The sequence below is a fragment of the Hipposideros armiger genome, unplaced genomic scaffold (assembly GCF_001890085.2).
Source record: "Hipposideros armiger isolate ML-2016 unplaced genomic scaffold, ASM189008v1 scaffold_26, whole genome shotgun sequence".
Classification (NCBI taxonomy): Eukaryota; Metazoa; Chordata; class Mammalia; order Chiroptera; family Hipposideridae; genus Hipposideros; species Hipposideros armiger.
The window spans coordinates 5,908,417-5,926,137 of NW_017731376.1; the positions used below are offsets into that span (position 1 = coordinate 5,908,417).

General features: G+C 46.1%; 1 protein-coding gene across 6 annotated transcripts in view; it reads right to left on the reverse strand.

The window, feature by feature from the left end:
* TBC1D1 (TBC1 domain family member 1) overlaps positions 1 to 17,721 on the reverse strand; it is a 108,252-nt gene that overhangs the window by 18,590 nt on the left and 71,941 nt on the right. For all 6 annotated transcript variants that reach the window (XM_019636046.1, XM_019636045.1, XM_019636042.1 and 3 more), the window contains 3 exons: positions 12,277 to 12,435; positions 4,206 to 4,450; positions 1,804 to 1,963 (listed from right to left, as the gene is read on the reverse strand). In XM_019636046.1, the coding sequence (XP_019491591.1) occupies positions 1,804 to 1,963; positions 4,206 to 4,450; positions 12,277 to 12,435 (564 nt within the window). The remainder of the gene's footprint in view (positions 1 to 1,803; positions 1,964 to 4,205; positions 4,451 to 12,276; positions 12,436 to 17,721) is intronic.

Genomic DNA, 17,721 nt, shown 5'->3' on the forward strand with positions numbered 1-17,721 from the left:
GCTGCGGTGCCTGCGGCTGGGCAGCGGTCACTCACATTGACCTTATCCCTTCCAGCCCAGCGCCCTTTGTAGGATTTTCTCCACTGTGTCATTAGATGCTTGAGCTGTTCTCAAACCAGTAACAAACACTCCCGCCTTCCCCCTTCAGTCTCCACTCCTCTCCATTACCCGGTCTGAAAAAATACAGTCAGGAATCAGGAGAAAAAAAAAGGCAAGTAAAGGTAGACTAATGATTTGCTTTCAATTTCCAGAGAAAGAAAAGTAAAATACATAGAAACTTTTGGCAAGAAAAACTGAAGCCTACAGCTAGGGATCTTAATAGTTTTTGTGACTCTTGTTAGTAAACTAAAAAGACAAGACAATTTTGAGGGTTTTAGTTATTTTTTTTAACTATGATATAAAACCTTCATGAAAGTTGAACAATTTGTTTAACCAGAAAGAAGAGCTTTTAGTACCAATTTTCTTCAATGTTTATTTTTTTAGGGACAGAAAATAAAAATCCATTTGGGGAGACAGTTATACAAAAGGGGAGGGGGGTAGTGAAGATTTTAAGACTATATCAATAGGTTCTTCTAGTAAAGCCAAATGGGAAATTCTTGAAAAGTTCGTGAATACAAGTGAATAATAATAAAACTTTAGTGCTTTAGTGGGGAAGAGGAAGAGAGAAGACAACTCAATGCTCACTTACATTAAAAATAAAATTCTAGGATATCTAGAATTTGGATATGCAGGCTGTTTACCCAAAGCTGCCTAAAGTAGTATTCTTTCAATATTTGTGAACATTCTCTTTAGGATGCTAATTCTAAAAACAAACAACTATGATAAAACTATAGGCTTTTAAGCTATCAAATGACTGAATGTAAATGATACTTTAAAACCATCTGACGTGATGATTATCAATTTTTTAATTATCTCCTCCTCCACGGTAAAAATAATAAAATAAAAATAAAAACAACCTGAATTGTCAAAATTGTTATTTCATTTGGAAGTAGGGAAAACACAGTGTACAAGAATTGACTGGGCTCACAGTGCTTCACTCAGCTCCAAAAGGATGCACCTACCTTGCCGTATCAAGGCAGTTTTTAAACTGTTTTTATTTTTTATTGAGGTAAACTAGACAAGGCAGTTTTGAGACTTTGCCCATGAACATCTATTTTATTTTCACAGAGGCAATCTTCTTCAAAAGTAAATCAAGAGAATGGGGGGTGGTTTAAAATGAGAACAACCTATGGTTACGGTGGGGCACAGAAGTAGAAGTGGCTGTTAATTTTGGGAAGGTGAGGCAGGGGGCCATGTGAGGAGGGGACAGTAAGTCAGCGACACAGGTGTCTTCAAGCATGAGCCAAGTATAGGAAGAGAGAGAACGGGGAGGCGGAGGTACGAAGAGAATCTAGGAAGAACAGTAGCTCTGAAGTCATTGGGCAAAAAGGTTTAAGGAGCTATCAGTGAACATCGTCACCAGCCACAGAGGTTGAGGAAGGTGATTCATGGGAAATACCTCCTGGAATACATGCCGGGGCTCCTCAGTTAAAATGTCTGCTCTAGGAAGAGCCTGATGGGGAGGAAATCAGGTCTAAATCCCACCAGATGAAGGTCTTAAGGGAAACGCAATGATTATCAGAAATTAGGCAGGTCTTGAAATTCATAAAACCTAATCCTAAACTAAGCTTATGGTGTCACACAATACCCGGTTCGTGCAGAAGATACAGGTGTAACAATAAGGAGAGGCCCCATGGAGTGACAATAAATGGTTCTCGTCTAACACGAGAAGGCTGGTTCTGGCAAACAGGTTTCCACACTCACCAAAGACTCTGGCCACAAACCCCAGAGGGAACTGGGAGGCGAACACGGTGAGGAACCAGGGGGCGGCGTAGAGGCTGGGGCCGATCTCGTGCTCCTCGAGGTGATTGTAAAGGTCTCTGTGGTAATCGTGCAGCAGCCTGGAGAGCTGGTACATCTGGATCTGCAGGGACACACACACACACACACACACACAGGTGTCAGCGATCTGCTGCAGGTACGTGGTGATTGTCCCCCTCACAGGATGTGACAGAAGGATTGCCAGAGCTTTCAAGTTTCTACTGGCTGATGACAGTCGTTGATCTCAGCTACTCGTTTGTCCAATAAGAGCTTCCTGGGTGCCCACTGCACGCGAGGCCCTGGCTAGGTGCAGGCCCAAACACTCATGTTGGGTCTTCTACCACTTCCTTTCATTTTACTGTTCCCTTCGGTCCTTGGCTAAGAGAATCTCAACATCTGTCTTGTGGAAACACTTCGTAAATTCTCTCACAAATACACATTCCTAGCAAAACTCAAGCTCAGGAGAATTAGAAATAAAAAGCTGGCCTCTCTGCTACGAGTGAAGTGAGGACACACAGCGACTCTGTAGAAGGATTTTACTGTACCTGTTCAGTTAGTAAATTCCCTCTGGACACCCTCGCCCCTCCCCCCGCCCCCCAAATTACTCGAGAGGCAGGACAGGTGGGACTTATCTAGGTTTATAACTTACAAAAGTATACAGATCCTGAGCAAGTTAAAATAAGAAGTGTTTATCTCAATATGGAAAAAGTAACTTTTCCAACTAAAGTTGAACTTCACCGCAACGGGCCCCCTTTTCAGAGCGTGATACGGACATGGCAGGAAGCCCTATGATGAGTCGCAGGCGCAGCCCCGATCCCAGCAGTCCCACGGCCCAAGCCCGAAAAAACAAAGAGAGGGTCAGATCCCCACCAAGATGCTGCAAGCCGGAAACCCACCGCTCAAACTTTCAGAAGCCAGACAACACAGTCCAGCTATGGCTATTCTGCATCGAAAAGAATCTAATCACCAAGGCCACCAGCCCACAGTCATGTGTTATGATACTAAATTATACAAAACTCAAAAATCTGCTCTCTGAGGTGGCAGGTGCATCTCTGTTTAAAGCTAATGGGAAGAACGAAGGAAGAACCTGCAAGTATGTGTGGAAGGTGGCATGTGGGTCAGAATCTTTTAGTAAATGGAATGGCTTCCTTTTATGAGACTTAAGTCCGTGTGGTTCATATTCACAGGTAGAGGTGGTTTTTAACCACACAATTTGGTGCTCTGAGAGAGTCCTTGGCTCTAAAGTGTCCTTTCCAGTACTTCCCATGGCTCTGAAATCACAGTATCTCGCTGGTAAATGAACACACAAAGACGTGCTCCATCATTTAGGAATCGCCAAAGCAGGATCTAGAGCTCTCTCCACTTCTGAAAGGTGGCAGAATCAGCACTTGGAGCACACCGCTGTGCTTCGTTTTCTTTTCCTATAACCTGCCTGCTATCACTTGCTCACTCAGCAAATACTGACATACTGAGCGGGGGCGGACCTCATCCTTGGCAGTGTTGTTCTAGGAACTAGGGAAGCCGCTCCAAGATGGGTAAGATCCTTCCCCTCTCGTGATACATGCTAAGAAAAGTCAGAAAATAAAAGATAAGTGAATAGAGAAATATGATAACATCAGGCAGCGAGTATGTGATATAAAAGAAATGAGGCAGGGTAACGTGATACAGCACGTCTGGGCGGAAGTAGGGGACACAGCATCAGGGTGCTCAGGATGAGCTTCTCCTGGGATGTGGTGTCTGAGCTGAACCCTGGAGGACAAGGGCTAGGGCGGAGGTGAGTGGGATCCCTGGTACGGGAAGTAGCAAATACGGGGGGCAGGAATTAGATCATCTGAAGGTGGTCTGATGAAGGGTCAAAGGGAGTCCTGGAGTCAGACAGGCCTGGGTTTATTTAACTCCCAACTCTGCCACTTGCTAGCTGTGTGACCTGGTCAAATCATGTAACCTCTCTGAGCCTTAGTTTTCCCATCTATAAATTGAGCTGATTAGGGCTGGCCGAGTGGCTCAGTTGGTTAAGAGCTCGCTCAAGAGTTTGAGCTCTGAGCAACAGCGGTTCGATGCCCAGCCCGAGCTGAGCAGCCGCTGAGCTGCCAACAGGTGGCAGGATGGCTCAGCTAAAAAAAAAAAAAATACATTGAGCTGATTATTAATAGTCTTCCTGAAGGTTACTGAGGTGATAAGAGCCTACGAAACATTTGGTATAACACCTGTCACAGAGTAAATTTGCAGCAACGACTGATATGACAATGTTAACTCATGGTGAAAAAGTTCCTTAGCTAGACCCGGAAAGGGGTCACAAACACATTTGGCATTTGTCTCCGTCAAAAACACAAGGAACACTCTACCTGTAAAATAATCATGTCCGGCCGGTACTGTTTCCGCAGTCCCCTGTCAAACATCAGAAACTTGAGCATGTGAAACGCCTCTTCCTCACCCATGTGAAGCAGCAAGATGCCCGCCACAAAGCTGAGGCCTTGGCAATATCCTACTTCTTGGTCTAGAAGAGAGTAGGCCTTCAAAATGTTGTAAAGTGACAGCTGCCCGGCTCCTAGCTGCGCTGAGAAGTACGGATGTGTTGGAAAGGTTCGCCCTGTGAAAACAACACACATTAGCTGTCATTTAAAAAACAAAAAACAAAAAGCAACCCTGTTGAACCAGAAATCCGATGGGCTTTAGGTTAAAGCAACAGAGCTGCAGAAGTTGGATATCCTAAGTCAGCTCTGTAAACAAGGTCAGCTGGTTGTTCTTGGAATAAGGTTTGCAAGTAAAACATCCGCAAGTATTCATGCTTTTGTGTGATGAAAGAAATCAGAGCTACCTCTGACCCTGCGGATATCTGGGTTTCGATCTAAAACAAAAAGACAACTGTCAGTCCTCTGAACAGACCTCTGCTCTTGAGAGGGGCCAACAGCTGTGGTTCAGGGCAGCACCTACCCCAGCACCATCTCAATGCAGCCCAAGGGCTGGCCTGGCCACACACTCGCCCCATCAGCTTTTCCCAGGCTGCCTGCCGGGCTGTGCCTGCAAGTGCTTCATGCCACGTGCATTGTTTCTGTGCTTTTAAACCACAGGCAGTATTTTGAAACCCACTGAGGAACAGAACGTGTTTTCTTTTACACAAAACAGTTGTGTAAAATAAAGCGACTAAAAAAAACATTCTCAACATCTTGATTATTTCCACAAAAAGCTGGTATTTAGATAAGGTTTCAAGACTTCTTTTGTCCAAGAGGCTTTTGTGGCTGATACCTGTCAAATCCCACCTCACCCCCTCCTTCTGGAATGTGACCACGGGGAAGTGTGTTTCCAGGGAGCAGAAAAGTACCAGATCAAGAGAAAAAATGTTTGACCAGGGCGAAGCTTGGCCCCAGGTGAGAATAACGGCCTCGTCTGGGTCGGCAGAGGCAGAAGGTGCATTGGAGGCCACAAGTTAATTCATTGTTCACCTTACCCACTCGGCTAGGCCAAAGGAAGAGGTCTCATTCAGGTGTTCTTCCTCGGCCTCCTGAGAAGGCATTTATCAATCCAGAGCGGTTTATCTGAACCTGATGTAAGAGGGTGGCAACAGTCTCCTAACTACTCTCCTGATTTCCTGTCCTGTACTCATTTCTTGCCTGCTCTACCTCTTTCCCCAAACACACATGTCATCCCACTGCTGGAAAGCAGTCAATAGCTCTGAGCGCTCACCTCCTCACCTACCCTCCCAGCTTTGTCTACTCCAGGGTTAACCTGGGAACTGTGAGGGGCTCTCCAGGTCTTTGAACCCCTCCAGGCTGCGGGAGACTGTGTGCACGTGCAAAGTACAAGGCTGTGGTTATGCCTGCATGTTTTCCTAGTCTAGAGCAGCAGGTACAACGGAACTGTGATGCAAGCCACATACATAATGTACAATTTTCTAGCAGCCACATTAAAAAGTAACAGGTGAAATTAATTTTAATGAGATATTCTGTTCAACCCAACATACACAAAATATTGTCATTTCAACATGGAATCAATACACAGATTATTGAGACATTTTGTATTCTTTTCTTTCATACTAAGTCTTTTGCAATCCAGTGCATTCTTTATACTGATCGCACACCTCAATTCGGGCCAGCCACATTTCAGGTGTTCAGGGGCCCCCCGGGGCTGCCACAATGACAGCACAAGCATATGCTTTCCATAGGTTCTCAAAGGGGCCAGGGCAAAGGTGACAGGAAGCCCTTCCCCCGAAAATCCCACCAGCTTCCAAGCAGACAGAGAGCTCCCGCCTCTGTGGGCTCGCTCATGCTCCTGGCCCAGCCGGCAGGCACATGTCCCCACCCTCCCTGGGTCTCAAATAGGTGCAGGTGGCAGGACACACAGGAGTCCTGTGGCACAGAGGAACACAAGGAAAGGTTTACCTGGTTTTAAATTTAATCCTTTAATATTATCATTTTTGCTAATCAGGCAGCCCCTCATATCAGGTACTATGCCACACAGAAACAAGAGTGCACGCTAATTTGCCCTGCTTGCGGAGTGAGCATTTCTTATTTAACAAGGCTCCTCAGAGGACAAGCCTGGCAGCCGGGGGAGTGACTTATGCCAATCTGGCTACTCAGCAGTTGTCAGACTTGGGGCAGGGCCTTCACGGGCGCCTGTCCAGTACAGTCACACTGGTGCTCAGCTTAGAAGGGCCTTGTGCTAGGTTTAATGCTCTACTGTCACCATCATGAAATACTTTATTTTTTGAACAAGGGGTTCCATGTTTTCATTCTGTAACAGGTCCTACAGATTCTGTGTTTGGGGGAGACAGCCTCCTAGGTAGCCTCCAGGGTGGCTATAGCTACCGTCCCCACAGCTTGCTACCGAGCGGTATGATATGTGACAGCAAGCCTCAGCCAGATTCATACGACCTTAACTTGTAAGCCGACATGAAAAAGGAACCACACAAGCACTTCTCATGCTCTGTCTTCAGGCTTCCGACAAGCACCCCTTCAGAAAGATTCAGTTGGAGGAGGGCACTGTGGCAGGCTGATGGCAGAGCTGCCCATGGTCAGGCCACACAGATGCCCCAAATGTACTGGGTGCTCAAGAAGAATCACCATTGAGTGCACGGGGGCGCGGTCAAGAAGGGAGAGCTGGGCCTGCCGAGTGGCGCGGTGGTTAAGAGCTGGCTTGGGACGCCAGAGGGCCCCGGTTCGGATCCCACATATGAGGGCCAGTGACACTGCCCTCCACAGCTAAGATGCTGAACAACAGCTCAACCTGGAGCTGGGCTGCCATGAGTCGCCGGCGACGGCATAGGCTGCAGCCCCTGTGGCAGTGGGTTGCCATGGGCTACTGTGTGTGTAGCCAGCAGCCAGCGTGAGTGGCCAGCAGCCGCAGTGAGCGGCCGTCCAGAAGCCGGCGACTGATCTGCCTCGCCCGGGAAGAGTGCAATGATGGTGCCAACTTGGGCCAGTGAAGCAACGCCCTCCACAACTAGACTGAAGAACAAAACAACAGCAACTTGTCTGTTCCCCTTCCCCCGATTCCCCAATAAAATCTTTAAAAAAAAAAAAAAAAGGGAGAGCTCTTTTCTATGCAGCTTATTTTTAGGAAACACCTGCTGAGTCTAGTGGCCGCTGGAACCGGCTCCTTCTGGCTCTGTGCGAATCTCTGCCCAATTCCGCCATCAGTGATGTCACTCAGGTTGGTAGCTTAAAATTAGCCAAGGCGAGAGTATTTTACACCATGGGAATCTGCAAACGCTGGCACAGGGCTTCATTTGAAGGGCTTGGGGGAATCCGTGTGCCAGCAGCACACCACTGATCGGCTCGAAGGATGTAGGAAGATTTCAGACCTCTATGAACGGAAATGAAGTCATACCCCGCCTGACTCTTTTATCACTCATGTTTAGTTCTATCACTTTCAGGTTAAAGAGCATATTTAGAAAGATCAAATCAATATGGTTTCATGATGTGGTCTTAACATGAGACAATGGCAGACCCTCTGGAAAAATGCATGCTGCTGTTGGTACAAGAATTTATTAAGACGCCTGAGCTGTGCTTCTTCTAGTGACTCCACAAAGCAAAGTCCAGCTGGGCAGACAGGGGTGCTAGGTAACAAGACTGCTGCGTGACAAATGCTAGGGGCTTCTCTGTCTTTTGCCATCAACGCTTTTTGGTTTCTCATGCAGGACTACCACCCAAAGGTGAGACCCAGAACGCGGTGCTCCCACGGGCACCCATCTGTTGCTCATGAACAGCCCATCCGCCACGCGGAGCACACAGCACTCGGCTCTCTGTGGCACGACCCAGTGAGGCAAGCTACCAAGCAGGGAGGGAGAAGGAAAACTCGCTCCTCTGCCCGCCTACATTTAGTCATCTGAAATTCTCTCGGCGGGGCCTTCCTTCTGGCAGCTCTCCTCCTCCTCATCTTTTACAGATTCTAAAAGAGCAAAGAGAAAATAAGATCTCTTTTATCTTATTTGGACCAGAGCTCCTTTTCTTCCAGATACCGGGAAGCTTTCATACCTTTGAGTAAAACATGTTACGTGGAAGCAAAAATCAATACAACGGCTCCCAGGGCTGGGTGCTAGACCCAAATGTGTCTTTGGGTATGTGCTCTGCCTCTTCCTGCAGCACGGGCATGCCAAGGCTCGCTTAGGTGTCACTGACGGAATGTCTCTAGAAGTCCATCAAAAAGTGCTGCTTCTGGTCACCAACAGATTCGCCAAACCTCTGCAGGGAACGTACACTATGCCCCCACTTTATTGAGTTATAAAGCACAGGTTAATAAAATGATAAGGAATCGATGGGGGGGAGATTATCAACAGTGCCTGTCTTCGCTCTCTGCTTTAGTGGTGCTCCTGCATTTCTGGACTTGTTCAAGGACTGCTCCAGCGAAGTCCTTCCTATCACGGGAGAGGCTGCACAGCCTCACCAGGTGGAAGCTCTGTGAGAGCTCGGGGGTTTGTGGGCTGGGATGCCAGGGAGAGGAGCAGCTCAAGCGGAAGGAGATGGAGGGTGAAGTGGAGCCTGGATGGGGTGTCCCAGCTAGCTGCTCAGTGTCACCTGCAGCCGTTAGTGTGGGCACAACCAGAGCAGGCAGTCCAGCTAGGATGCTTGTCAGCCCACGTTGTCTACCCAGGATGGAGAGCCAGAGAAGGCAGGCTGCACAGATGGATGTGGCTGAAGCCAGGCTTACTGGGTGGGGCAGGTTCCTGAAAGGAGGCCTCAGCAATGATTTGCTACGTATCATCTGCTAAGCCCTGGAGGGAGTGTTTTCTCCCACCTGGGTGTGGTCAGCTCTTAAGGAGCCTTATGCCACCCAACTATGGGAGGGGAAGCTGTGTTGGTCTGAAGTGGGCAGAGCCAAGAAAGACAGGTGTCCTAGAAGGGACGTGATAGGGAGGCTAAGAAGACCTAGGTTCAGGACTTTCTGCCCCCGAGTAACTTGTAACTTGGGCCTCATTCATCGCCTCCAAGGTGGAATAATATGGGCCCAATTATTGTTGTATAAAGTTGAGATCTGACAAAGCTTGAGAATGTTTCCCAAACTATAAAACACCGTCTAATTACAAAGTCTATTATCCTTACTCTTTGAAAGAAAAAAAAATATTACAGAAAGCTGATTAGACTAACAGCTAATTTCAGAAAGGAAAGCGAGAGGCAGAAAAACAAAACTCCATGAAAACTCAAAGTATTTCCATCCAACAAGCATTCTTTACTTCTGATCAGGATATGGGTCACTTTTTAAGAAAAACTGCAATATGATTTAGTTTGCTCTGCCCTACACACCTTTATTGGGCCTTGAGTTAGCCACAGTGCAGACTAAATAGAAAGTGCAGACTAAACAACTGACTTGGCTATGGCCACCTCTTGCCGAGAGGGGAGGGGAAGCAACAGGCAGTTTGGAGGAACATCTAAGTGAGGCCTCCCTGAACCTGACGGAGGGGAGCTTGGCAGGCAGGGCACCCTGGAGCCACGACGGGTCTGAGCTAACACACTGGGAGCTTCTCCCAATGCAAGTGGGGAGAGAAGGCTGGCCCTGCTAGGTCCTTGAGTAAAGCCTGAGAGATGCACAGAGGTAAACTGAGAAACGTACTGTTGGAAACAGCTTCTTTTAGGCCTTGGGAAGGTATTTGGAGAGCACACAACATGGAGGTCAGGACTGGAAAAGTGGAGAGGGAGGCCAGTGCTGTCAGGGAAGGGGGGCTGCAGCTGGCCTTAGGGGGTGCAGAAGGGTGATGGGGGGAGGTGGGCAGGGACAAAGAGGAGGTGAATGCTGCCTGGCCCTGCTCATGAAGGAGAAAAGGCCAAATTCTGGCTCGCACAGACCACGTGCCCTCTGGGAGAAAGGCTGCAGCGGGCCTCTGGGCAGGGGAGGCCACCCCAGCTTGGCCGTGGCAGACTCAGCTCCATGGGGAGAGCCCCGCAGCGCCTTGTGCTGACCCGGTCTTTTTCTTCTCCTCTGCATAAAAGTGACTACATTTGCACCACAGGAGGCAGAGGACGGATCCTGCCCGTGGAAGAATGCGAGGACAACTAAGAGAAGACAATATTTGAATCCAGGAGGGGAAAACATGTGTCCTTCTACCTTAATCCTGGGAAGGAGTTGGGGTGGGGGATGGTGCAGAGAAATCGTCTATACTCCCTCCCTTTCAACCTCCTACTCTAAATTTATTTTCCACTTCATTTCACATGATAGGGACATGATGTCATTTTTCTGTTACTCATCACATTAGAAAACACAGCTATTGCCAATTCACAAAACTGCTTTGCTCGGGGTTAGTGGGCCAAACGGGCTCCAGCCCCACCGCTTACACTTTGTCCCTAAGGCATAATCACAGCCTGTCAGCATCACCCTTCACCTAGCCAGCTGTTTCCATGGGAACACGTGGGCTCCTGGGCTAAGAGGGCCTTAGGGACGTAGGGCCCGAACTGCAGCACAGAACCACAGTGGGTTTAGGTCCAGCCAGTTAATTGTGTGACTGTGGCCACCAACTGACCTCTCAGTGCTTCACTCTCCTCATTTCTTAAAAGAGGGCACAAGGGCTATTGTGAGGGTCGTGTGAGGCTGAGGTGCCAGTGCAGAGCCTTGTCGTCAACATCTTGAAAGACTTACTGATCATGTGCTATGTGACAGGCTCTATCTTAGCAGCAGGGGCTATGATGGTAAAACAGCCCCAGTCCAGACCAGAGAGTGCTGCATCCTAAGGCAATAAAAAAAGCTGCTGCCACTGTCACATAACTGAGGACAGTGGTGGGGGAGGACGGGCTACGGAGCACAGACCCTGGAGTCACACGTCGGCTGTGTCACTCTGAGCAAGTTACTTCACCTCTCTGTTTCCATTTTTCCAACTTTAAGCAGAGATGGAACAATAGCTGCCGGGTTGTGTTGTGAGGCATAAAGAAAGTAGTTTAAGTCACTTCACAGAACATTTGGCATAAGCTAACGTTAAGGGTTAGCTTTAAACAATGATAACTGTAATAGTAATAAATGTGACAAGTATTATGGGGTGGGACAGAGGGCTTAGCCAAGGCACCTAATACAGCCTGAAGGTGGGAGAAGAGACAGGTCAGGGACAGTTCCTCAGAGATGACACCTGCGCTTAGACCAAAAGAGCAACACTGATGAAATTAACCCTTACGATGTGCTGTGTGGCTGGACAGAAAAGATTCCATCCTGCCTGATCCAAAGCCCACCTCAAATGACTCGGACACGTCCTCCCTCCCTCTCGGCTGCTGGCCTGGAGACCAAAGGGCCAGGCCACGCAGGGCCCGAGGCCCAGACAGGGACTCCGTGGAGCTCCTGGTGGCAGCAATAGCCTCCGCATGGGGCCCGCGGGTGCCCGGGAGCCCTGCCACCAGCAGAGACAGAGGCCCCGCCAGAGGAACAGGCTCTTCACACACCCCAGTTACACCCCAATTCCACATGTCTTTCACTGTGGCAGCAGCACGTGTACCCAGGACACTGTTTCAATCCTAGCATTTTTAAAAGTGTTCAAGACACAAGGTGCCTACCCTTTTCTACAATAAAACTGCCCTGGGCGCACACAAACTGTTTTCTACAATTTTTTTTCTCATAAACTCTGTTTCAAAGCAGTAAAGGCTAGGGAGCAGCTCCTGTAATTAAGCCAAGCCTCGGTCCTAACAGTTGTGTCTTCCAGCGTGTTCCTTCGGTGAATTGTAAAACCTCCTATCAATATTTGAATTACCGACCTGAACCCTGGTCATGACTGCACCTTCCATGCTGAGCAGAGTTAACAAGCTGCCCAGCGAAGAGAGGGAGATTTTTATGGATGTTTGGAGGAGGCGTGTGTGATTACACTGGGGCTTTTTTAATTGAAAGTCTCAGTAGCAAACGGTGATTGCTAAACCTAAAGGCAGATCACTAAATAACTCGGACAGTCTCTCTAGATTTTTCAAGTGAGTGCAATTTCCATTTTCATGTCAAATTGATTTGCAGACTTACCGAGGTCGATAAGAATCGCGTGCTGCTGGGAGGTGAGCTGTTTTAGGAGTTCTTTGTACGGCGTGTCCTTTGGCTGCTGTTTACTGGGAAGCTGGTGTTTAAGGTGGTATTGCTCTGCTAGGAATTTCCAGATTTCACCCCGGTGATGACGTGGCACACCTTCAAGAGGGGGGTGGTGGAAATATACAGAGAGACTTTATGCAGAGAATACAACTTACTAATAAAAATATATACTATGTTCCAATTATGCTAGAAATCTGCCAGGGATAAATAAACTGATGAATGACATGAGCCCCTAGCTGGTGACAATAATGTCCTAGGGAAAGAAGACCACGCGTGTAATACTACAAGGCAGAATGGCATCTCATAAAAGGGATATAATCAAAGTGAGGTGAGTTCAGATGAAGGAGATCAAGATTTCACAGAATCCTTCTCTTGTGCTGGAACTTAAGAGCGGTGGCGGGTGGGGGCAGAGGAAGAGAAATGACAAGTCACAGGAAGGGAACTGTGAGTGTTTCTGTGGCCTCGGGCACAGGGTACACGTGGGGAGGGAGCAGGTGGCAATCAGGTGGGAAGGGTTTTATTAGAGGTAAAATTGAGGGCAAGAAACCTACACATTATTTGGTAGCTCTAGGGGACCATGGAGATGGGGAGGGAATAGCCTAATCGAAGCTGAGATTCAAGAATATTGATTAGATATCTTTCTGCAAGGGTAGGCTGGAGGGAGGAACCAGAGGCTGGACAGAGCAACATCTGCATAAGCTTGCCGTGGTGAACATTTGATGGAGACCTAAAAACAAAAGAAATTATCCAAGAGCCTTCCCTAATGTTTTAAACACGATTAATTTGAACACTCAAAGTGATAAAAAAAAAATGTTTACATCTAAGAAAAGTTCTCTTCAAGTTAATGATGTTACTTAGGGCAAACCTCATTAGAAAAAGTGACAGTTTTTATTAAAAATTCTTTGGTTCATCATTCAGCTTTGACAAGGCCCAAATGTAGAAACGGGGATACAAAGAAGACTGCAGAACACGACGCCAACTCTTTCTCATCTCTGGGGGGAGTTCTCTTGAGAGAAAAGGAACCTCTGAAAGAAGGTTTACTCTTTCCTCCATCCAGAAAGAAATGTGGCCACTTTGCACACGTCCCTGTCACTCAACACAGCCTTCCCAGGAATATGGTTTTCCTCGTTTCCCACAGGCCATCTTGGACAGAAGTTTCTACTCTGGCAAGCTGGCAGTGGCAGCAGCTACCATTTATGGTGAGGTCACCAGGTGCTGTCACCATTCTGGGCATTTATGTCATCCTCACAACCTGCTCAGGGAAATATTATGATTATCCTTATGGGAAATATGAGGAAACAGAGGCCAATGAGAGTAGGTCCCTTGCCCAAGATCACCCAGCTAGTTAGTGGCAGTTCAGGGAAAGTGACTGCTGTTTTTTCTATTGATGTCCTTCCTGTCAGGACTGTCAGACAAGCTGCTGCTCAGATGGGTACAGGAGAAAAAAATATTTTGTGTTCCTACCTGGCAAGAAATAATAAAATAACCATTTGTGGATTTGAACCAGATAGTAGTCAATCTATTACTCAATCCATAAGGAGCTATTTTGAAATAATCGTTCAGCCATCTCCTGGAAACACTTAGGGTATAGTAAATAATCTGGTTTTTCTCTTCCACATACCAGTTGTAAAAACAAACACACAAACGTGGGAGAGATACAGGGCCACACTTACCTGTGACCACATCCTATACTTTCTCTGAAGAAACATCTCAGTGTTAATCTGATGACCCACGTAGTGGGTTGAATGGTGGCCTCCAGAAAGATACATGTACATCCTAATCCCCAGAACCTGTGAATGTTAACTTTGGAAAAAGGGTCTTTGTAGGTATAATTAAGGTCTTGAAATGAGATCATCACCCTGGATTATTCCGGTAGGCCCTCTGTCCAAACAAATGTGTTTGTAAGTGACACACAGAGGAGAAGACAAGAGGAGGCGGCCATGTGACCATGGAAGCAGAGACTGGAGTGACGCAGCTGCAAGTCAAGGAATGTCCGCAGCCACCAGAAGCTGGCACGGGCCAAGTGCAGCCCTGCTGACATCTTGACTTCAGACTATCGGCCTCCAGAACTGTGAGAGAAAAATTTCTGTTGTTTTAACCGCTGATTTTGTGAAAAGTTGTTATGGCAGCAACAGGAAATGAATACATCCTGATATCTGCCTTTTTATATCATTCTATTGCTTCTCTCCCTCTCTACTATTCCTGCTCAGAGATATATCTTAGGTATGTGTGTATATACATACATACATGCTAGCCTTTAATACTTCAAGCCATATTAGAAATAAATGTGGCTTGAAAAACAGCAAGTTAAGTAATTTATAGTGGGGCTTTTCACAAAATATGTTTTTCAAACTGGGAAATGTTCCCAACTTATAAAATGACTGATTTCCTCTAATTATTAAATCATTCCCATTATCTTATCATAAGGCTTTTATTTTTTTGGAGGAAAAAAATACTGTGTCACTGGACAGTACCACAGATTCTGGTATTGAAGAGAAAGCTTAGATGTGTGATTTAAAAACAAAGGGTCGTGTACACTGGAGCCGCTGTTTTTGCTAAGAATGCCCTGAAATGCCCTTCCCCAAGCTTGGTCTGCCTCCGTCCCTAGCCCAAGATAGAAGCCTGGCAGTGGAGCCCACTCAGTGCCCGCAGGAAGGGTTCTGGGTGGACAAGACGCCACCCTCCCCCCAAACGTAAATAGCTTTTTATTTTTATGACCTTAAATTAAAATATACTTACTAATTAAATAAAAAAGGAAAACATTTTTCTGAAAATGCAAAAGGTATACCGAATATGAAAAACTACCCATAACTAGAGTGAAGCTATAATTCACTATCCAAAGCAGGAAACTCTGGAAAGCGAAGGCGAGGAAAGCTATTATTTTCCTGGAACAAGTTGTAAACCAGGGCTATGCCAGGCAACCCAGATGTATGGCCATCCTGCCTATTACTCAGATACCTGCGAACACGTCACCGAGAGTGTTCAACAGATACGCACACAGAACTATACAACTGCACATGAGACCATGCTGCACTTTTTCCTCTCACTTAACAACTCGTCTTTTACATCAGGTAATACAAATCTACCATGGCATTTTCAAGGAATATGACATGGGTGTGGTCACATGGTTGGGGATTTTGGTTCTGTTCTGTTTCTTGGCTATTAAACAATGCCACAGTAAGCATTCTTCCTACAGCAGTACATTTTTAACTGATTAATTTCTAGAACAGGTTTCTATACATGGCATTGCTGGGTCAAAGGTAAGCAGGGTTTGCATCTCGCCCATATTGCCAAATGCTCAGGTAGACTCTTTGCAATCCCATTCCTGGAAAAGTACCCTCCAGTTCGTATGTTTCTACCTTGACATCTTCTATCTAGTAAATAAATGAGGTCATTTAAATATGTCATCTAAACCCAAATTAAACTTTGGATTATTTACACTTTGTGAGGGGTGGAAAGGATAACTATTGCATTGTTTTATACACCTGAAACTAATAATAATAATAATAATAAATAAAATTAAAAAAAACAACTTGGGTTATTTAAAATTCCACAGAACTATTCTTCCTTCTCCCGAGTTGACATCCTAATCCTGGTACTCTGACTCAGTTTTAACTTGAAACGTTCATAAATCGCTTTTGTTCTGTCATGTAGAGGCCTTGAGATCGTTAAGAAGAGGCCTCTTACCCACACAGGGCCTGTTTTCTCTTTCAAGGGCTCAGGAGTGACTTGGCTTCTACGTGAAAGGCCAAAGGTGTGGTTCTGATTTAATCTCGTTTTTATTCTGAGCTACAAGATGGATTGTGGCCATTTCTTTGGAATTGTTAAATCTTATGTGTTGAAACCAGTGAATGGCTGACAAAGTACCGTTTACAGTTAGAGATACAGAGTTCGTGCCATGAAAAGTGATGTGGCACTGTTGGGGGACATATGAGGAAATTCCAGGTTAGCCTCGGCTCACTGTATAAATTGTTCAACCCTCAATCCCTAACTTCCCTACACATGTTCCAGATCCCTGGAGCATTTCTATTAGTCCCCAACATAAAATGCATGACTGTATCCAGGTGCCAAGGTTCTAAGCTCAAATAGCTCAACAGCTGTCACAGACCCAGATGATTTACCTTTTGTAGAAGCAAAACCACCTAAAGACCATCTTATAGTCAACACTGAAAAGGGAAAAAACAGAGTCATTCTTTTCCCTGTTTTCTCCTTTTTCAAAACATCAATTTGGGGCCATGTGGTGTGACGGTAAGCCTCAAGCAACCACTGTGGGTACAAAGAATGTGAGAACAGGAAGAGAGCTCTGAGATCCTCTGCTTGGTCCATGCCTCTGTCTAGCCGCCAGGAGGCCAGAGCCCAGAAAAGTAACACAGGAAGTGGCCAATCTGGAACCTGCGTCCTCATCACTTGCGTATTTCTGGTCTCTGAGGCCAGTACGGCCAAGGCACGGTTCAACTGCAGGCAGTGCTGTGTGGTGCCTGGAGCTAGGAACAAAGCCAGCTCTGCGGCCCAGGGCCCATAACTCAACTGCTTTAAGTCCAAGCTTCCTTTTCCATAGAAAGCAGAAAGTCACAACTAGCAATGACTGTATATTACTAAAACTGATGCTGTCAAAGCTCAGATAAAGGTTAAATAATGCCTAATTGACTATAGTAGGAAAAATCCACTTTGCTCCATTTATTCTTAGAGATGAATGATGCATGCATCATTCCATGGAGCAGCTAATAAAGTCAGAAGAAAACCTAAGATTTATATAGATTTGCGACCCTTTTTCTAAACACTTGTTTATTCGTGACTAGATTGGACAGAACTCAGTAGCACTGGAATTAGATTAGATTCAAAAAGCTTCCAATCTTGCCAGCAGACATTAATACACATTTTAGAAGAAATGGCTGTTTTACTTGAACACTAATAATCATTGAAGTTAAGCTCTAAAATAGTGCTTCTCAAATGATCTGTGATGAAGAACCAGTTTTTTTTTCTTTTTCTTTAAAAAATTTCCAATCCATTATAGGCTGATACTTTTATAAAATGCAGCAAAAACGAACGACTAGAAAAAATGAAATGAGAAAAAAAGACTAACAAAATACAAGTCTGCCTTAAAAAAAAAAATAGAATCACATTATCCAATTGCTGCAAAAATTTCTAAGTGTTTAGTCTTAAGTCCTATACTTCTCTTGGGCCAGTAACAGCTTGGACTGGTACGTGGTCAACAGACCACACTATAAAAAATAGCACATACGTCCGACTCCCCAGGGCCTTTCTGTAGAGCAGACATGTGCAGTGTGCTCCTGGGGATCAGCTCATTTACTCCTCGGAAAAACCCTGTCATCACCCACATCTTACACATGTGGAAAGCAGGGCTCAGAGAGGTGAAGTCAT